The 22112-nt window shown below is 50.6% G+C and overlaps 1 protein-coding gene across 11 annotated transcripts; it reads right to left on the bottom strand.

Moving 5' to 3' along the window:
- Positions 1–864: 864 nt before the first annotated feature.
- tle3a (TLE family member 3, transcriptional corepressor a) lies at positions 865–21702 on the bottom strand. Of its 11 annotated transcripts, none has more exons than XM_047033476.1 (22): positions 21284–21702; positions 20801–20985; positions 20146–20246; positions 19931–19994; positions 18631–18675; positions 13830–13892; positions 13510–13614; positions 10696–10731; positions 8580–8784; positions 8173–8180; positions 6367–6489; positions 6215–6265; positions 5930–6082; positions 5240–5372; positions 4937–5106; positions 4716–4789; positions 4347–4596; positions 3972–4219; positions 3596–3743; positions 3370–3520; positions 3125–3201; positions 865–2288 (listed from the first exon to the last, which is right to left on the bottom strand). In XM_047033476.1, the coding sequence occupies exons 2-22, from the start codon at positions 20822–20824 to the stop codon at positions 2181–2183; spliced, it is 2337 nt and encodes a 778-aa protein (XP_046889432.1). In that variant the 5' UTR covers positions 20825–20985; positions 21284–21702; the 3' UTR covers positions 865–2180. The 11 variants fall into 11 exon arrangements, with proteins under 11 accessions (XP_046889432.1, XP_046889433.1, XP_046889434.1 ...); XM_047033477.1 differs by having other exon boundaries at positions 10696–10728; XM_047033478.1 differs by having other exon boundaries at positions 8580–8781; positions 10696–10728.
- Positions 21703–22112: the final 410 nt, after the last annotated feature.

Here is a 22112-nt window from a genome sequence, read left to right as displayed (position 1 = left end):
AGGCCGCCAGCGCGAGGAGCTCATAGAGGGACCTTAAGAGCCCGAGTGGAGGGACAGGGGCATTCATCTCAACCCACCCTAAAGTACTCAACCGCCAAAAGGCCACTCGAGAACTGAAGAGCGCTGTTTTCTTCTTTCCATGTACGGGTTTCTTTTTAATCGTTACCGTTCCCCTCAGAACAAGGCGCGAGTTTAATATTAATGCCATTACGCCGAGGCATTCCGAGCTGCCGGTGAGCAGGTGAGGAAAGCACCGGCATCATGACGGCTGACAGTAATTTCACCTCCGCCAGTGACATTTTTAAAGTTATATAAAGTTCAAACCTCAAATATTAATGGAGACGCTCCATTAAGTGCCAGGAAGGCTCTGTCCCTCAACCAGAACCAGAAGAGCTCTAAAGCCCTGGGAGGTTCCTCCTGTGCTCCCCCTGTCCTCTGCTCACCCCAGGAGGTTTGCATGTTTCTGGATGCACTTACAGCCATTTACTGCTTCACTTCCATGTAACCTCAGCATGTCTGTGAGTCAGCGCTGGAGCCAGGTCCTTCTGCAGAGCTACTGGAGATGTTTCCTGTTTTCAAGGGAACGGAGTGAAGCGGAACCGTTTAGCTCTGTGGACACACAACACAGGGCGCGTCCTCTGTAACTGGTCTATGACAGGTGACTCATGCAGTCACCCACGACGCCGGCTTGTTTTTTAAACATACTAGCTTCTCTGAGGCTGATGTAAAGTGCAGATTATCATCCAAACCGGTCATACCGTGTTGCATGCTCGTGTTTGTGTGTTTGAAGAAGCTAACAAAAGACAAATTGTAGTACCGGAGATGCTAGAGACCGTTTCTGAAGAGAAAGTCTTTTTTTTTTATATCAAAAACAGTTTATTGAAATATCAACAACTGTACATATCCTCAGTGATGATGACAGTTTGATACATGATCTGATGTGTCTACGAATAAGAGATCGTTCAAGCCGGCCCACGAGAGGCCGGGACACAGGCGCATCATGAAGTGGAAAAAGTAAACAGAGCATATCAAACAGGAACAAAGTTGTTAGACTGGTTTGACTACTTCAGTGTAACCTTTGCATATCAGTTACCGTACAGTCAGTCAAGACAGCTAATCAAACTATTAAAAGACTGATGACTTGGGATGAAGCCATGGTGAGCACAGAACAATTTGCACAAGCAGGTTATTGGACAGTCAATTGAGAGCATAGATCCTCCCCCCCCCGCCCCCTCCCCCACCCAAAGCACACCAATGATCTCCCAGAGGGCTGCTTGTGCAGAGAAGCACCATTTTTACAGTCAATCTAGCAGCTGTGTTCCTTGGTGTCCTTTTTTTTCTCTAGGATTCATTTGATTGGACCAGGGCTGTTGGACACAGATAAGTGACAGGTTTCTCCTCCACCCCTTCCTGGTCCAGGATTTCTGCTTCTCCGATGGTTCAGTCTGAAGACATGGGCATTTCCCAGAGTTCCCCACGGTTACAATCCAGAGAATCTATTCAAATGTCCCGGTTACGTGTTCTAATAAGCAAAAACGTGTTTTTTCCAGGGAGAAAAATCCAAATTAGATTTCCGAAAAGGTCAGCCTAGAAAACGAACTTGAAAAAAAAAAAAAGAAAAAAAAACTGAAATAGAATATCCTTTTACAAAGTCCTAATCTAATTTCCATCCCCCAGAGGGAGAACCGAGAATCAGGGAGAGAACAAGAAAGAACCATCACAAGCGTAACTGGACACCAAAATATAAATCTATAAAAGGCCTTTTATTACTCCATTATGTACACTTTTCACAGGACCTCCAGAGAGAAGCTGAAGAGCAGAGAGCCGCCGCTCGTTACGTCACGGATCTGTCCCGCCGTGTTCAAAAAGACACACACCCTCAAAAACAACAACAACAATAAAAATCCAATAAACAGAAAACAGTGAGACAATATTTTCTTCACTAGTGCCTTGGGAGCTGTGTTAATCGCATGAGTGACGGAGAACAGGGGCGGAGAACACAGCTATCCTGGGCCATAGATGTGCAGTCTGGTCCAGTCCAGTCCAGCCCAGCCAAGCCCCGTCTCCCGCCAGTTCACCCAGGGGGCTGCAGGCCACATCCATGCTGTCTGTGAGGAGGGGGTAGATGGGGGGGGTCCTGTTCCTGAGCAGGATGCGCTCCAGTCCTCGGCAGCTTCCATCTAGTAAATCACCTCGTACACTGTAGCCTTCTTGTCACCGGAGCCCGTCACAATGTACTTGTCGTCCGCTGAGATGTCGCAGCTGAGGACTGAGGAGGATTCCTTGGACTGAAACAGGGAGAAAAGCTTTAGATGGGATTCAACCTTTTCTCAAAGGACCCATGGCATGCTGTTTTTGGATGCATATAGGCCTTAGTGGTCCCCTAATATTGTATCTGAAGTCTTCCGAAATTCAGCCATGGTGCAGAATTACAGCCACTACGAGCAGTCCCACAATGAGCTCTACTCGGGACGTGCCATTTCTGTGTCTGTAGTTTGAAATGCCATGAGGAGGAGAGAGGCGGGGCTAACTGCCATGCTTCGGTCGTTTGCGAGCCATGATGTCTCGAGGAGAAACCAATATCGCGCTTGCACGGTCTTAGCTCATTTTCTCATTGGCGGGCCCAATTCTCTGGGCGGGCAAAGCGGAGAAAGGGGAGGGTAACCTTTCCTCCTTATGACGACATAAGAGGAACATTTTCAAATCGGAGCGTTTGAGCTCATTTTCTCAAAAGGTGGAGAAGAATACCCAGGGCTTGGTTTACACCTATCAAACTGTCTAGCCACTGGGGGACCAAAGGCAGGCTAGGGAAACTCATATTAATGTTAAATAACCTCCTCAAGTGAAATGTTCTTGTCATGGGACCTTTAAGACCTGAGCATGCTCCATAAGTATTAAGTTAAACGCTGACTGCAAGGCTATGTTAGATTGTAATGACATCCAATCTCCGCCCTGATTGTCCTCCTCAAACTGAACTCGTCTGGTCAATATTTCAGGTTGGGTTTTCACTGATAGCACAGGGCCTGTCAGGGCAGCGGTCGCCCTGCCCTTCCTCACAGAGACTATCTGGGCCCCGGGCTTGAGCCTGTCTGCATCCACAGACAGACTGGATCGATCTGCATACCTGGAATATGCTGGCGCCGTAAGGAGTCCTCCAAGCGTTCAACAGGTTGTCCTTCCCAGTGCTCACGAACCATTTACCTGGAGAGGACAGAACACAGAACATCATCAGGCCACCTTGGCACGGTAATGGATCTAAGAGCTGCACTGCCTCCAGTGACCTTTACAGGAAGAAGACACTGAAGCAAAACAACAAACAGCAACTAGGGGGGGGGGGGGGGGGGGGGGGGGGGCTGTGCCAGTCCTCACCGCAGTAGGCAAACTTGAGGGAGAGGACGCAGCTCTCGTGCAGGTGCAGCTGGTACTTGTCAGGCTTGGTGTGGTGGAGCACCTCCACGTTGCTGCTCTCCATCCCCACCGCCAGCCACTCGCCCGTCGGACAGTAACCCAGGGAGAAGATCTGGTCAATGGGACAGACGTTATTGAGCGGGATGGACTATTGTTGTGTGTGTGTGGGGACGGGGACGACCCGTACCTGGGAGGTGAAGTCGTGCTGCTGCAGCTGCCTGCCCTCTCTCAGGTCCCAGGAGCGCACTGTGTTATCCAAGCCGCCGGTCCACAGCTTGGTGCCGTCATGGGAGATGTCGATGCAGCTAGCACCGTCTGTGTGGCCCTGGAACTGCCTGTGACACAGAGAGAGAGAGAGAGACAGGGAGAGAGCGAGAGAGGGAGAGAGGGGGGGCAAGAGAGGGAGAGAGAGATAGAGCGAGAGAGAGGGAGGGAAGCCTCTTTACATGCTCACAAACATCACCCGTGAAAACTCTGCGCTCCATCAGTCCAGCGTGAAGCCTTCATAGCAATGCTCCTCTGTGGAGGGGGGGGGGGGGGGGGGGAGGAGTTGTGGGACCCACCTGACCAGGGTCTGGTTGTGGAGGTCCCAGACGGCGATGTTGCCGTCGGAGCAGCAGGAGAAGCAGACCTTGGCGTCGGGGCTGATGGCCAGGGCGTAGCAGGCCGGGGCGGAGGAGGTGAGCTCTGCCTTGATGCGCGGCGTCTGGGAGGCCAGGTCCCAGATGGTCAGCGTGCTGGCCTCCCCGCCCACGATCAATGTGCGGCCGTCTGGCAGCAGCTTGCAGGAGCGGATGTAGTTATCCCGGTTCTGTGGCAGAGGGGAGGGCAGTGGGTGGGGGGAAATCAATACAGGTACATGGAGGTCTGGGCATAGATAGTGGGGTTCTTCCATATCCTCTCCAGCCTGTCTCGAGGCATGCGGTGAAGCTCCTCACCAGGCAGTCCAGCTGGGACACGGGACTCTTGCTGCCCGGCTGGCTGATGTCCCAGATCTTGACGCAGCCCTTGCCCCCCGTGTAGACGTGGCGCGTGGGGTTGCTGATGGTGACGGCACACACCACCTCGCCGTGGCTGAGCGTGTTGATCTGGCGAGCGTGGCGCGGGATGCCCGGGCCAATCAGGGCGTCGGGGGGGAAGGGCACGGGCTGCATCTGCCCGTCGGCGCTGACGTGGAAGGAGTAGGCCCTGGAGACAGGAGAGAGAGGAGAGAGAGGCCTTCAGCTGGCAGACAGGGGACACGGGACTGAGACCGAGAGAGAGAGGGTGAGACATGCAGGGGCCCCAGGAGAGGGGGGAACACTTACGGCTTGCCCCCAGAGATGGAGGTGAGGCTGGCTGGCAGGCCGGGAGCTCTCATGTGGGTGTGCGGATCGAAGCCCTGGAAGACAGAAGAGAGCACAGCTGCCGTCAGCCGCCCACACGTCTCACCTCTAACACGGCGACGCACGGAAGCCCAGAGAAGTGTACAAGGTGTGCAGGAGGAGAGGATGGGAGGGAGGGGGGCGGGCGGGGCGGGGCAGGTTACCATTGGCGATCGTCCGTAGGCGGCGGCAGCGGCGGCGCTCATCTGAGGGGAGATGTGGAGGCCTGCATACGGGCTGGTCAGACCGCCGTTCATGTCCGGGTGGCCCATCATGGCGAAGGGGGTCGGGTAGGAGCCTGCGATGGACAGGGGCGTCCGCAGAGCAGGGGCAGCTGGCGAGAGAGAAGAGGGTGGGAGAGGGGGGGGGGGTCAGTCCAATACCGAGTGGCAGCCACAAACGCATGAGACGGAAACGAGGCTGCCAGCAGAGCTCTTGGCCTTGGCCGGGTGTGAGAGAGCACTAACCCAGAGCCTCCATGCCCGTGGGCTTGCCCAGGATGGGCCGCAGCCCAGGGGTGGTGCTGGTGCCAGGGGTGGGGCCCTCGCTGCGGGGGGTGGGCGTGTTGGACTTGAGACCAGGCGTTGACGACTTGTCATTCTGTACACACAGACAGAGAGAGAGAGACAGAGACAGAGACAGAGACAGAGACAGAGACAGAGACAGAGACAGAGAGAGAGAGAGAGAGAGAGAGAGAGAGAGAGAGAGAGAGAGAGAGAGAGAGAGAGAGAGAGAGTCACAAACCAAAATCCAGACACAAACTGCACTTAATCCCATCTCTGACAAGGCCTGCAGAGCTCTAAACTGCTATTTATTCCAAACCCTATTACTTCTACAATAGAGATTTTTTTTCCCCTCATCCCTTGCTGCCTTTGATTTAATCTTTTTTCTAAGGGGGGGCGGGGGGAAATCCTGGAATAGTTAAATACACTGAGCTATTAAGAGAGAACCTGGCTGATCCTGCTGCAGGACATTATTATCCCTGACGGTTAGTCATGTACTTAAAACGCAGCCGAGGGAACAGACAGTCACCACTAAAGCCACTGAAGGGCCTTGGTTGGCTGTCCCAGATTTGCACCACGCCCTCTTCCCCCCCCCCCCCCCCCCCCCCCCCCCCCCCCCCCAGTAGTAACCCAGTGCTGGGGAGCTGCATGTACTTGGCTGTGCTCTTTGGTCTTGGAGGACGGTGTGCTGCCAGAGGACGCCACAGACGCCGGGCTGGTGGGCGTGTCTTTCTTCGGGGGCCGCGGTTTGTCGATGCCGTTCTCCGGGGGCGAGTGGGCGGGGCTGGCCCGTGGGGTGGCGGGGTCCTGGGGAGGGGGGGGGAGAGACAGACACACGACGGGGTGACTACACGGCTGTTAGCTTGACGTGGTGCACTAAACACTGACATCTTCAGGTGGACCCCCGCCCCCCCCCAACTAATCAAGTGGCGCCCTCACCTCATTGGACACGTCGACGACCAGGTCATCGCTCTTATCGCCGTCGCTGTCCTGTGGGAGGGTAGAAAGGGGACAGGGGTCAAGAGATCGGACTTCCATCACCTGGGTCGCGGGGCTCGTGGTCATGGCCTGTGTGTTGGTGGGGGACGTACGTATCGACTCATGCTGTCCTTCTCCTCCACTTTGCGTTTCTTGGAGTCCATGTTGTAGTCGGAGGAGCTGCGGTGTTTCTCGCTGGCCGTGCGCAGGCTGTCCGAGGGGGATATCGAGTTGTTCTGCAAGGACAAAGAGCATCCAGGGTTTATTACAGGTCCAAGAACAGCCATCGAGCAGTATCCCCCCACCATGCCAATGTGCATTCAGGACAACCGGCTCCAATCCAAAACACAGGAAGCATCCAGTCCCAGAACCAGAGAGATGCCACTGATTCTTAACAAGCCCAACTGTGAGAGGCGCTCCAGACAGTACCCTGACACCAGCCAAGCTTCATCTCCCACACAGGCCTGGCCCTATACGGCCGGCAGAATGAGCCCTTATCTGGGCTGAAGAGGGAGCTTGTTTTCGTGGGCTCTCCTCCCTCCTCCCCTCTCACAACTGGACAACAAACAGCCTCACAGGGACATGAGCAGTGTGTGTTGGTGCTGAACAGAGGCTCTTTCTCTAGAGTCAGCGCCGCTCAGCGAGACAGAGAGGGGGGGGGGGGGGGGGGAGAGAAAAAGAAAGAGGGATACAGATGAAGAGAGCGCAAACAGGAGAGACCAGAGAGAGGAGGCGGAGAGCGAGAGAGGATACATACTGCAGAAGGGAGAGAGACAGAGAGACAGAGAGAGGCGTGGGCAACAGCCATTGATTGCTGTGGCGTGCTTGGGCACCATGTCAGCTGCACTCGGCTTTTAACGGCAGGCCTCTGAGCGGAGAGATAAAGAAAGAGGGGGAGGGGGGGGGGGGGGGGCTATATCCTGCCAGTGGGCACAGCAGCGTGGGACCAACTGGTGCTTCTCCTCAGAGCCGGCCCACACAAGCTGGGACAGCTCACTCTAAAAGTCATTATGCTGGAAGGGACAAGGCAGGTGTCCAACAGGCCTTTACGGGAGTTCTGTTGGCCTGTAAACAGTCCAAGTCTTCTTCCCGAGTCCCTTGTCTCTTCCTCTGAGGTCCAGAGCTCAAACGGCAGCCCAGTGGAGTCGACAAGAGGGCGATGGGACTAGCCGTCTGGGCAAAGGGCCACTGTCTCTACAATGGCTGAGCTTTTCCAGAGATGCTTAGCGTGACTCATTAACCAAAGTCACCACTATGCTATCAGATGACCTGCGCGGCAAACAAAACAGTCCTGCTAATCGCCCCAGGAGTTCCATGTCTTCAGACATGACTGCACCCATTCAGCAGGCCCGGCCAACAGAAACACAATCTCGCAAAGCCCATCACGAGCCATCAGAGATCACAGCATTCAAATAAATGCTTTAGCAGGTTGGGGGCGCACAGGGTAGGCGAACCAAAAAGGATCAATAAAACAATTCTGCATTTGTGCACATAAATATTTATCAAAATGCCGGAGAGGAGATGGAGGGCTGGTAAACAAGGGAGACACTGGAAGGGATCAGATCAATCTTTTAAGTAGGGAAGTCCAAGCCTTTCTTTAATTGTGATGAAATTACAGAGCTGCTAATCTCTCCAGCGTGATACAAGTCATTTCCCCTCTGGATTAAATGCACATGGGCTTATATTGCAAACCTCATCTCCCATTAATCATTTTATTGAGCGCAGATTAGGATGCTGGCTGAACATGGGGCTTTAGTGTGTTTGTAGCAAGAAATCTCACTTGACATTAACGGTGAATTATGAATGGAAATGCTCTTGATTTTGAAAACATTCTCTTACATGCGACACAAACACACACACACAAACACACACACACACACACACACACACACACACACACACACCACTGGAGGACTCACCGTGCTCTCTTATTACAGGAACCAGCCATGGAACGGGGAGAAGATGATTAGCCAAGTCATGCAAAGGAAAACACAAGTCAGTTAGCATATCATAACAGATGCTGCTGGTTAAGTGAGAGATTTGCCAACAGGGCTTTCTTATCACGGTGTGATTGGAGCCGTCGAATAGCTTGTCCAGTCATGGGCATGAGTATGTACCAGCTCATTACCCACACAGAATGTGAGCAGACAGGATATAGCTCTTACCTAGGGGACCTTGGAGCATGGACTAACTCAGTTTCTCCAGATGATTCATTTCACCCCCCCCCCCACCCTCCATGTTTTTACACTGTTATCACGCTGTCAGTCACGTCATCATGAAAGCTCTAAGGGAGTCTGCTGGAGCAGGGCCCCCCCCTCTTCCTCACCTCTGTGCTCCAGATCGTGGTGGTTCTTCTCGTCCTTCACGGGCAGGTGAGCCTGGCTGCCCAGGGCTCCCAGGGCCAGGAGGCCGGAGCCCGCGCCCGTCACCGGGGGGATGCCGGGGGGCTGCAGGCCCGAGGGGTGGGGGGGAAGCTGGATGGGAGGGCCGTGGGCAGCGTGGGAGAGGTGCTGTGCCTGGAGCTGCTGCTGCTGTAGAGCGGGGGGGGGGGGGGGGGGGGGGGGAGAAACGACACGAGACACACCACAAGTGGGTCGGAGGGAAAGACAAGAGAGACGCCATGCACTAAACGCCAGCTGATCAGTTAAACCCCCATTTGCGCAGCGAGGGGTGGGCGAGTATTAGCACATTCACACATCTATTACCGTCAGGATCAAGAGAGCAATCCTTCTCACAGCTATTTTCATACCAGTCGGGGGGGGGGGGGGGGGCAATAAGCCTCAGATGTGCTGTGAGGAAAATACAAGTTCTAACTAACGACCGTCAACTGCTCAACACGTCAGAGGCAGGGTGCTGGGGAGGGACACCGGGGAGGAGAAGAACTCACTCAGCAAAGTGAGTTCAAGCTTGGATTCATCACTGCACAATGGAAGCCAACGACCGCCTCCTCAAACCAGCCCAGCTCGTCACACGAGGGCTGTGTGTGGGAGTTAGCATTCTGCTTGATGTAAACTAGCATATTTCACGGTGCCTGAGCTGTCAGTGAGTTGGTCAGTAAGCTGGGGGGGGGGGGGGGGGGTTTCTGACAGGCGGGGGGGGGGGTCCCAGAGGAGGAACGGGAATCCGTCCGTCAGCCTGCGGGGGCTAACCCAACCACCTGCTCTTAAACACTTCACAAAGCAGCCGTACATTGCAACTCCCTTCACATTCACTTGGGTGGAATCGCAGCACATGAGTAAGCAGCCGCAAACACAAACTTTGACAATCAGATAGTAGAGAGTGCCAGAAGCTGCTGCTGGAGCGGCTACATGTGGCTGGCCAGCTCCTCTGGTAGCCAAGACCAGGGGTCCCCGCCTGGCACAGAGTCAAGCCTCCTATACTCCCCCATCAATATTTGAAAGGCGCAGGAAAATGGATGGGAGTTAAAAGGCACTCAGTATGGAAGTAAGCAGTTTAAAGCAAGGTTAAATAATACTTAGCCAAGCCACCAATAAAGACATCCACAATTTATTACTGTCTACAAGCCAGCTGAATAATTCAGATGCTATTATGGCTCTCTGACTCTCTCTCTCTTTTACGAGTCTGGTTTCAAACAGTGACCATTTCTGGTCACGTCCAGAACATGGGGGCCGTCGTAATGGATGGAGGAACCAGAGACGTGTCATGGTTTGATGCATTGGCCTTCACTTGGTTATCAAACCCACTTCACTTGTGAGACAAGGAAATATGACTTTTTCATCAAGCTTGCACACACACTGGGCGTGCAAGCTGACAGGGCACAACAATACCAATATGTCCATCAGCTGTCATTCTGGAGGGAGGGGGGGAGGGGTAATTGCTTCTAGATTTTCCCATTATCTACACCGCAGGTAGGGTTGAAAATGGCTATGGCGCGGGGTGTCACAAGGGAGATGAACTTGCAACCTTCCCCTCAACTCGGGGGCTGCCAATCCAATTATAAAATGTGCATACAAGATTTGTGTGTGTGTGTGGGTGTGTGAGATATGATATTAGGTCCATGAGGGAAATTAAGCAGCCAGTTTGTTGGCAGGGGAGCCCCATCCTTGCTCATTGTGCTTAATGAGGCACTGATGGGTAATATGCATGGCTGATCAGCCACAGCCCTCATTAGAGGGCCACAAATGGAGACAATAATAAAGCAAGAAAGGGAAGCCTATTCCCTCTAATTCAATATTCCTAGATAAAGACCAGCTCTTTGTGCTCATCTTTATTTCACTGTGTGAATATAGCAGCTCGTTTGTCGTTTTTGCTCAAAACGACTTCACTTCAGGCCCCAAAAAATTGCGAAACGTCATGGGCACTTTGGCAGTTCGTGGAGGAATAGCATGCAACATGCACAAGCCCTTCAAGCTGCTCTCTGTGCTAGCAAGCCCAATAGCTCCAGCAAATGCTACAGGGGGCCATCTGTGTGTAACACTGACCATGAGAGCTGCTGGGTGGACAGCCTGCTGCTGCTGCTGGGGGAGAGAGGGATGGAGAGAGGGATGGAGAGAGGGATGGAGAGAGGGATAGAGAGAGGGAGGGAGAGAGGGATGGAGAGAGGGTGACAGGTTCAGACCTATGTGTAACAACCACAGATCAGGCCACATGCATGACAGACACTAATGAGCTGGAGGCTCCAATGCAATCATCACTGTAAAAATGGCAGCCCACTGAAAAGCTAGGACTATACTTCCATGGGTAGCAATTATGTTTAGCACAGGACTTATTTCCCTATAGCCCCATCAGCCAAAAATAAAATGGTCGTCAACAGCTAAATGCTAATGCTAGCTGAAAATGAACTCAACAACGGAAGAGGATACTCCAAACGCATCATTCCTCTGACGAGATATTCCGACCGACAAACAAGGCTGGTTAACAGCTATGTAGCCAGGTCCGTGCTAGCAGGTCGCTGGCTAGCCCCACAGCCCTGGCTCTCCACCAATGAGAGAGCGGTCTGATGCGGAGGTGCCCCGGCGGCAGCCCCTCACCAGCAGCAGCTGGCCTAGATGCATCCTATTACCGGCCCTCCCGCCCCATCAATAAGACATGCTGCTGACTCCTGCTCTCTGGCTCCTGCTCTCTGGCTCCTGCTCTCTGGCTCCTGCTCTCTGACTCCTGCTCTCTGGCTCCTGCTCTCTGGCTCCTGCTCTCTGGCTCCTGCTCTCTGGCTCCTGCTCTCTGGCTCCTGCTCTCTGGCTCCTGCTCTCTGGCTCCTGCTCTCTGGCTCCTGCTCTCTGACTCCTGCTCTCTGACTCCTGCTCTCTGACTCCTGCTCTCTGGCTCCTGCTCTCTGGCTCCTGCTCTCTGGCTCCTGCTCTCTGGCTCCTGCTCTCTGGCTCCTGCTCTCTGGCTCCTGCTCTCTGGCTCCTGCTCTCTGGCTCCTGCTCTCTGGCACGCTCCCTTCACCCCACCTTGCTCTACAATATGCATGAAGCCTTTGGGGTGTCTACAGAGCCACTCCTTTATGAATTACTAATGGCTACTAGGCATTCGCCCCCTCCCCAAACCCACACCGGGGTGTGCAAACAAATGTACTCAGTGTTTCAGAACAAGGGATACAGCCAAATTGTGCCATATACCCCCCCCCCACACACACACACACCCCCAACCTTGGACATTTACCTACATTTACCAATAACCGCTGACAGTGGCCAGATAATGACAGTGGTTACAACTGACTCAAGCTGTTCAAAGGTTACAGAAGAATTCCCAACTAATTGCAGATCAATTATTTCACCCCATAACAACACGACACAGGTAAATTCCAGGCGACAGCCCTGCTTACATGGTGAAGGTGTAATCAAGACATTACTCTGTAGGATAAAAACGAATAACACTACATCACCTCAGACAATCGATTTAGAGCCATTTCTGGAAGCCATTACCCAGGAGTATAAGGTCACGGGGGGGTCATTGAATTTCAATATGGGCCCTCCGACAGGCAGTGCAACATGCCTCCTGTACGTGTTAGAGAGCTCAATGAGAAGGCAGCTAAGGTCAGAGTAGGGTGAACTGGTGTCATAACAAGATCGCTGATAACATGAGCTTTGATTGCGGGGGGGGGGGTCTAATCATTTCTACAGTGGGAATAAGAGGGCTGGTGTTGGTGATCAATGAGGAGCAGATGGCAGGTGAGCTCTGCACTAGACTGCATGCTGTGTGCTGCTATAGACATGAGCTGCGGCAGTAATGGCTGATGACTGACTGCGTGAGTGTGTGTGTGTGTGTGTGAATACTGTCCAGGGCTCCAGCAGTACATCGTGTTGTTCACCTCTACCCCCTCTCCCCTGCCTTCAATTCCCACAGCTATCCAGGTCGGCAGTGAGGGATGAGCCTCCTTGTTAAAACCATAGCCAATTAAAGCAATACATACAGCAGGGGGGAATCTCCAGAGATCTCTGGCTTACGTTTATAATTACACAACCAGACAGTGACGATGCCACTGAGACAAGAACAAGAGCCAGCAGGCCTGACCTGACCCGCCCCAAACCCTTGCTCTTCAGACAACATAACACAGTACAACAATAACACAATCTTTTAACAGTCAAATGAATCCATGACCAGGGAAGACCTGCACTTTGTGGGGGGCTGACTGTGTTCTGTTTTCTCTAGGTAATTGTTTACTGTCTGTGGTCTAAGTCATGGAAACATAAACAGCATCAAGGAGTCATGCGAGCCAAAACGCTGGTGGGCACAGAACGTGGAGCATCGGGGGTCCTTCCCCAGGTCAACAGATTATAATGTCATTTTTTTGCATATATATATATATATATATATATATATATATATAGCATCAGTAATCTCCCACTTTATATGGGGGTAAATATTGTCTATTTATTTAGAGATTTTTGTCCATTTCTAGTGCTGTTATGGCTGTTGAAGATGACACTCGCTCATTCCCTCTTGTCTATACTAATAATAATAATAATAATAATGATAGATTTTATTTGTAATGCACTTTACATTTGAAGCAAATCTCAAAGTGCTCCAACACTACAGCATCTCCGACACTGCTGCCCCTTCTCTTGAAAATAAGTTAAATTTGGTTTTGTGACTTTCATTTATCAAACCACTTCATTTTGTGGAGCCCCCAACTTTGAATGGCATAACGCCCCTGAGCAGAATGCTTTCAATCATTTGTGCGTACGTGTGTGTGTGTGTGTGTGTGTGTGTGTGTGTGTGTGTGTGTGTGTGTGTGCAGGTTTTCCACAGGCCATGGAGGTGTAAAAAGGTATAAAAGGAGGTATACACACGGTGAGGGGCAGATTGGGAAGTCCACGTACCCCGATGATAGCATTCAGCTCTGTCATAGTCACCTGCTTAGCACGCTCAACAGCCTGGGCAACCTGCTGCTGGTGCTGCAAGAACAAACACGTCTTCATTAAGGACAATTCAGAACTGACAAATACACATTGGATATTCACTGCATTCCTGCCTTTAAGAGGCCAACACTTAGCATGCATAATTATTCATTCAAAACTAACCGTACATTTTTGGGGGGTAACTTTAAGACTACATAACCGCCACCTTTGGCGTGTGTGACATTGAAAAGTTGACCACTTGAAAAACTCACCTCTTGTGACAGAAAAGGCATAATTTGAGCTAAAATTGCGTTAAGCCGTTTGGCAATTTCAGTCTGGAAAAAAACAACAACACAGAAACAAAAAAAGCAAATTTAGATCTTCAGCAGAGCGACTTCATACAAACCCCCCCCCCTTTAAATGTTTACACCGATTATGTCAATTACTGCGGTAATCAGAACTGCTTGACTCGACATCCTCTAAACAGCATGATATTGACATTTGAAATAGTTAAAACATTAGGAGAGCCCAGGGGGCTGGAGCACAGCTGTGTGGAGGAGAGTGCTCTCCAGACTGAGCGGATATGAGCAGAGCAGAGTGTTGCTGTGTTAAGAGCATCCTTTCCTCACTGCTTCCTCTTATCTCAAACTCCACTGTCTGCTGCAGTTAACCTCAGAGTCAAACCACAGGGCACCCTCTTCAGGAAATAACTCAGACCCACGCCAGACGGCACGCTCTGTTTATTTACATGGGCTGTCTGAAAAATGATGCCGTGGGTTGTAATTACAAGTGCTACTATTGATTAAGCTAACTGTATAGGCAGGGCATGATGGGCTTTGGGTCACCCATCACTGGTCTGGGATCAATAGCACTGTAACCGTATTGTGGTGTTCCTTCTGTTTAAAGCCGGTTTCCTGTAGCCCTAGTCTTTTCTTCAAGCCCTCCCCTCCCCCACCCCTCCCTCCTCCTCCTCCTCCCACTCCTGCCCCTCAGGGCTCCCATCAACACCAGCAAAGGGCCCAACCTCCATTCTTCTGTCTGTCTCCTCACTGCCATGGCAACAGCAGCAACCCTATCTTGCTGGGATCATTATGCAAATCGCACCTCTGCTTGACCGTAACAGGCTTTAAAATCATATTACGTGCTTGGAGGCCGGTCATTAAATTGAATTTTCAGGCTGTCGATCAGATGAACACTGCAGCTGAATGGGGGGGTACAGGGAGCAGGGGTAGGGGGTGCAGGGGAAGAGGCGAGCCCCCCTTCCCTCAAACATCAGCAGGCCTAGCCCCCTTCCGGAAGCTTCAGTTGGAAGCTGGAGAAAAAGAAAAGAAAAAACCTGCCAAAACTACATCATCGTCGGAATTTATGAGCTGCAGTTCAACGCAGGGCCACTGCGGAACACAAACACATCACGGTGATTCTCTCCGATTCTTCATCGGAACGCTATGCTCAGTGTACTCTGTAGGGCCGGCACGCATATTTATCACACGTGGCGCAAATGCCAGGCGCTTCTGGCATATACTGCTTCCCTGAACACAGCCATGGAGATGGGGGGGGGTGGGGGGGTGACGCCCAACAGAACAGACCCCTCCAGACCCAGCCTGCAGCAGCCAGATAGCCATCACAGCTCTGGGACTGAGCTGGACAGAGCTTCAACAACAGAGCACCTGGCAGGAGCCTAAAGCTACTGATATTATGTGATGTATCACCGGCAAGGTACTTATCAACTCCAGACTTAATACATCCACTGCTGTTGGAAATAGACAAAAGTCCCTTGTCTTCTGCCATAAACCAAACAAACCCAAAGCTCTATATCTCATAACGAGATGAAAGGGATGGATGAAGATATGTAACAAGCACGAGTATTAATGGTATACTGTGAGTGCTCCGATAAGAGCTCTACAAGGCTCTTGGAAATGGTTAAAAAGCTGCTGGCTTGCGTAATCCTTGTTTGTTGAGATAAGCCATGTCAATAGCAGTCGAACATTTGACAGGATTTGTTAAAAGGCCTCGACCGCACAGAGTACATTCCTCTGGGACTTAGTGTCATGGTGACAGCTGGCTTGGGGAGGTCATGAGGTGACCAGTTTAACAACTGTCTGTTTTCCTTTCCACCCCTCCCTGGTCACAGTTCGAAACATGCAAATATACGTGGAAAACGTCCATGAAACTCCTCACTCCAGTGAGCCAAAAGACAGACAGAGAGAGAGAGACAGAGAGAGAGAGACAGAGAAAGAGACAGAGAGAGAGAGAGCGAGAGAGAAGGGAGGTTTAGAGCAGAGACAGTAGATTAAAACGAGGCTGTTGTCACTTTAATCAAATGACAGCCCCGGCTCTCGAGAGGCCAGCTTCGCGCTCGGCTACACAATTACAGGTACTCGGACCTGTTTAGCACCCACTTTAAGAGCACTCTCAGGCTGGCCTGTCAGCGCCGTTTTGGAAAGCGATTGTCTGTTGCTATCAGCAATGGAGGGGAGGAAAGAAGTGAACCACTGATGAGCATTAAATGCAGAGAAAACAACTGGCGGCTCCCGTCACATGATCAGTCCACAAACAAAACTTGACCCTCGTCAGGATGACGATGCCTCTGAGGTGACAGCGTTCTCGCAGCGTCCCTCTCCACTGTCCTCATGACAACAGGAGTGACACTTCAGGCTAGGGTCTAGCCTACAAGATACTGCAGGTGCTAAATGAAGATGCCAGTCTAGGCTTAATTGTTAATTGACATCTGAATTTACTTGAATCGATACACTCTGAGAATGCCAGCCGGCGGGCTTCCTCTAAATGAATGCATGGATCATTTGAATGGTTTAACCTTTGCATTTCCAGTAGACGAGACAATTTACTGAAGTAACAGTGGAGGATTTTCAAGACCAAGCTCAAAGTCAAAACCCATGTCAAATTATAATGCAACACCATGAAAAAAAACTATTGTTACAAGATGAACTGCGAGACTTCACCCACCAAACGAATGATTGCATCGATATGTTCCAGTCATCACGGCTAGCTGATGCAGAAGGGTATGGGGCAGGTGGTGGTGGCGGGGGGGTAGCAGAGGGGGTAGCAGAGCCGACCGACCACAAATGGCACACTCCTTTCCTGTGAGGGCAGTGCAGGCTCGCTCCACAGACGGGCCCCTAGTTTGTTTTGGCCTCCCACAAGAAAAACAGTGAGCTCCTTTAGCCAATCATTTCTTGAGGCCCCCGTATTTGCATAATTCAACAAGCTCCTCGCCCCCCCCCCCCCCCCCCCCCCCCCCAGCTTGTGCACACACAGCCTCTGCAGGGTCTCAGGTGGAGTCTGTGTTTGTGCGGTGACGGGTCAAAGGAATACAGGTAAGCTCCCCCTCCCCCAAAAAAACGACCGTGCTAAACTGTCCCCTCCCTTTGAGCAGCGCAGACAATAAGCTGGAAACATTGCTTTATTGACATCTGACAGAAATGTGCTTCACGTTTCTCCTCGTTATTGACATAGCGGGGGGGGGGGGGGGGGGGGATAGTAAACATAACCACGTCAGCCTATCTGAGCCCTGCTCCTGTGCACTCAGAAATCCCTATTATGCCCCCACACAGTAATGGGGGGGTGGAAAGCGCAGTTGGAAGAACGGATTTCATCACAAAAAAAATCCCCTTTCTGGAAAATAATATGCCTATGTGCATCCAATAACCCAACCCCACCTGTTAACCCCTCCCTGTCTCCTCCTCCTGGATGGAGGCTGGAGGAGGCGGGCCGTTTGCTCACTAACACCCTTCTTTTCCTGAAGCAGGTTAGGGCTCTGCCAATGAATTATTCACACGCTTCCATCAGCTCTGTTGAGGCTCCTGATAAAAGTCAGGCACTAAAATGGATCAGTCGATTAACCTGTTTACACAGGGCTGGCCGGCCTGTCCGTCTCCCTGCCTACCTACCTACCGAACGCCCCTCCCCCCAGCTCCCTCTTCACCCCCCCTCCCCCCTGCCCACTCCCCTTTTCACTCTCCCCTGGCTGGAGATAAATGCCTGACACAAGCCATCAGAAGAGCCCCACCTCTTGACAGATGTGTGGTGTGTGACACCCTGGCTGGGCCCAGACACTGATGGATCACCCCTCCACTCCAATCCAGCAGCTCCACAGTCATTAAGCACGCTGGGGCGGAGGAGGGACAGACACCACCTTCACACGTGCTCCAAACGCAGGACACACCGGAATCTCTTCATTAACGATTCGGAATCACTTCCAAGGGATGTCGTTAAGACTGTGATCAGTGATCTCACGGAGATTTCTACCCATAGACACAGTCAGGCAAAGTCCCCTCACGTCATGTGCCAGAGCCGATAAACCCAACTGTAAATAATGCTTAAGGCTTCGAGATCAGCATATCTCTCCCTTTCATCATCATGTCAAAGGCCTCCCATTTCCAAAGTCCTACCTTTAATCTTATCACAGTGGTCTGACTAGATGCCTTCAAAGCTAATACAAAAGGAATGTGTTTGTGTGTGTGTGTGTGTGTGTGTGTGTGTGTGTGTGTGTGTGTGTGTGTGTGTGTGTGTGTGTGTGTGCAAAATCCCTCCCAAGGCCTGTTCAGTGACCCCTTCTGTTTACATCTCCTTTAATCAATACACAGTTCAGTTCACAGTCTAAGAGAGAGAGAGAGAGAGAGAGAGAGAGAGAGAGAGAGAGAGAGAGAGAGAGAGAGAGAGAGACAGAGAGACAGAGAGAGAGCGAGAGAGAGAGACAGAGAGAGAGAGCGAGAGAGCGAGAGAGCGAGAGAGCGAGACAGAGAGACAGAGAGAGAGCGAGAGAGCGAGAGAGCGAGAGAGCGAGAGAGCGAGAGAGCGAGAGAGCGAGAGAGCGAGAGAGCGAGAGAGCGAGAGACACAGAGAGAGAGAGAGACACAGAGAGAGAGAGAGACACAGAGAGAGAGAGAGACACAGAGAGAGAGAGAGACACAGAGAGAGAGCGAGAGAGAGCGAGAGAGAGAGACAGAGACAGAGAGCGTGGCATCTGCTCTTCCAGCCTTGCTCGTCAGTGTATCGTGAGCCTGGCCCGGGTGCTGTGGAGGGGCGCCCGGGCCACACATGGAGGGTACATACCTGTTTATGCATCTCGATGTTCAGACCATAGGACATTTCATAATACTGTAATGTAGAAAAAGAAACTTGTTTAGATACGCCATTCAATGAATTGATTTGAACTGAAATAATAGGACCATTTAAATCACCTTGGTTACATAACCATCTCCTCTGACAGGGCATGTTTTACTTGAGGACAAGAATATCTTGTGTATTGTTTGGACAACAGGAAGAGCTATTGATCTACAACCTTCAAGTCTCAGAAATATGTTTGCTCAGCTTAACTGGGTTGCTTGACTCTGTTGATATTTCAGACCAGGTCAGTCTGCCTGGCTGAAACCTAACCCATAGAGACTGCAAGCAGCGGTTGGGGCAAAAATGGCTACCCAGTCAGCGCATGTTTGATGAGGTCAATGCATTATTCAGTCCATTAGCTTCTTCGAAAATTACTCTCAAACAAGAGAGCCATTCTGTCTGAGATCAGAGCAACAGAGGCCAGGCGTAACCTGACACGTCCCAGCCGACAGCACTGGCTGTGGGATACTTCCCTACATGTTTACCTAACCTCTTCCCTGTCAGGCTGACATGGGTTTTTTTTGTCTGTGAAAAGAATGTTTAACTTAAGTCTCAGCGTATTGGTTCAAGTCCTGTTTACCCAGGATAACAGTATACACTTGTACAGTGGCTCCCATGATTTCATCATGTCTGATTTGTCCCTGTCCCCCCCCCCCTCTGTGTATTTTCTTTGTATTAATCAGATGCATGTTACAGCAAGTAAATCACAGACTACCCCGCTCTATAGACTTTCACAGAGCAGCAGGAAGCTAGTGACACGTCCTCCATTTTGTTTGCCGTGGTGCATTTTCCCACACAGTGCTCTCTGGTCCACCTCTGTCAGCCCACACCTAATTTATGGCCATGCATATGTCAGAGCACAGTGTCTCCTAGGAGAATAATCAGATCAGCACACACAGAGGGCAGCGCTGCAGTCATTGACCCCTGTAGATCAGGGGCGGTCTATAATGGAGCCTCAGCCTGGTAGCCCACTGCTGTCTGCCTCCCTGCCTGCCTCCCTGCCTGCCTCCCTCCCTGCCTCCCTCCCTCCCTGCCTGCCTGTCAGAAGCCTTTTATAAGGTGGTTAGCTAAACCAAGGTCCCCAAAGAGGAGGGGTTCTCGTGCGGGTACCTGACACTCACCCACACCTTCAACCACGCAGGAAAACACAATCTATGATGTCACACCATCCCCAAGCAGAGCACTAACAGGCCTCGGAAGCATAATTAGAGGCATAATTGGTTTCTTAATAAAAACGTAATCTTACCATGACATAGTGACGCTGCATCTCTGTCTTCTCATTGGCCAATTTGTCGTACTCCACCTTAAGACTAGAGCACAAGACAAGGTGTCACTTTCCCAGGCATCTCTCACTTTCAACCACTTGAATACAATGTGCCATGGGTAACAATTGCACCTTTTTGTCTTGCTAATGTCAACCCTGAATATAACACTTGATTTCCTTGATGATGTTGTATTTACCTGTGGTACTGGGCTTGAAGGAACTGAAACTCATCTTTTATCCTATCGCAAGACTCTGCTACTGTGAATTTGAACCCGGGTTGCCCAGGCTGGTGCGGTGCCTGTAATTGGGCAGAAAATCAGATTAGTCCACCAATGATAAAAGGTATATTAACATTCTTCACAATTTACTTTGGATAAAGTCTTTAAGAATTGTCCTTGTCTGGTCTCTGTGCACCACATTATAAAATAGTTTTAATATGTATTACTGTATACATGTATGCGACCTTGGATAAAGATGATAAAATGTCCAGTGCAGTAAGATAACATACGATTTTATAAATCAGGATTTTTTTGCTCAAGGTGCGTAGCCGTCGTAAACATAACACGTAAACCTCGGCACAGCATTATTTTACATGGATTAAAGGCTCTGGATGTGTCAGACTGACGAACACAATTCAAAGCAGGTGTTGACATATTTGGTGTATAAACAAGAACATTTTTTCTCACCCAAAAATTCAACAAAATGCACATCTTGGATCAGTAGGCTACACCACATAGATGAGAGTGGTTTGATGAGCCGAACTCGTGTAGTGTGTGCATTTTTACAAGCAAAATATGCAATCTGTGTCGGCTTATTAGCCTTTAAAATAAATAAGATGTAGTAGCAACTTACTGGATGGCGGCCCTGGGGATACATGTTGAAACGTATCCTTTGTTTATCGAAGAAGCGGGTGTTTCGGTCCTGTGATTAGAAAGTCACTGGCACGCCAGTATCACAACAGCCGGACACAAAGCCTAGGGTCGTTGAAGACAAGCTCGACAAAATCCCCTGGTCCAATTCTTGATGACGCGGATAATCTTTTGGTTGAAAAACAGAGAATAAAACAAATGTTGTGCTAATGTGAACAATCAACGCTAGAAAGATATGCAAATATGGGTTTTGCAAGCTAGACCTTTGCAGCCATGACCTTTTTTTGTGGGAGGCAGCGACACTATCGACACTGAGAAGTATGATTTGTCCATCCACCCATGTTTAGCATTGAGGGGTCATGCTGCGTTCTGCTCGCGCTCTGCTAACGTTAGCTAGCTAACTGTTAGCTAGCAAGGCTGAAGGTGAACAACATCACACTGTTGGCATATTCAGCGACCGTCATACCTGTGTATGCTTCCACAATATTCGAAAGTGGGCTACTTGTGTGATCCAGGGACAATACGTATTTTAATCCTTCCCACTGTAGTCCGGATGGCGAGAATGTTCGCTGACCACTACAAACATCTTCTCGCCGAAGCGCAACCGCGCACCAATTCGGCGAATTGGTCTGGTTTTGCTAGTTTCACCAGGCTGGTTACTTTTGTCTTCGCTACAAACCTCCCAGAATGAAATCTTGTTAAGACAAAATGCCTGCGTGAAAAGCGTAGTAATCCGAAAATATGTTTTAAAATCTTTCTTTCGATTTGAAGAGGTTTGAAATTCTTTAAAAGCGTAATATGGTACTCCTTCGACAATCTCACATTTCCCTGTTGTCCATCTACCCCGTGCCACACACAGACAGTCTACGGCATGAGGGGTGGCTGAACTGCCGTGAAAGCGCCTCTATCTGTCCAATCGCATTACTCCAATTGAATACGGCTACATCTACCTATCAGAGAACGATGTCCCCACGTGGGGCTTTTGCTCATGATACAAGGATAAATACGTTTTGAAACCCTGGGACACCCGATGGACAAAATCTACACACGATGCGAGCTTTTCCCTCAATCGAGCCAATACACAACTAACCACGAACACTTGTTAATAGTTTGGGCAGCTATTTATTTCACGAATGATACGTCTTTCTGTCTTCTTTGTTTTAGAGAACGTCCCGCTGCCCGTTTTTTCGTACCACACATTGTAGTTATGCCTCAATTTGATTCCAGTTTAAGCGTTCGCTTTAGTTCAAAACAAGCTAACCCTATGACATCATTCTCATCCTTACAGTCAACAT

The sequence above is a fragment of the Hypomesus transpacificus genome, chromosome 14, assembly GCF_021917145.1.
Source record: "Hypomesus transpacificus isolate Combined female chromosome 14, fHypTra1, whole genome shotgun sequence".
NCBI classification, from domain to species: Eukaryota; Metazoa; Chordata; class Actinopteri; order Osmeriformes; family Osmeridae; genus Hypomesus; species Hypomesus transpacificus.
Note: the sequence above shows the minus strand (reverse complement) of the source record. Positions and strands in the feature narration are given on the sequence as shown.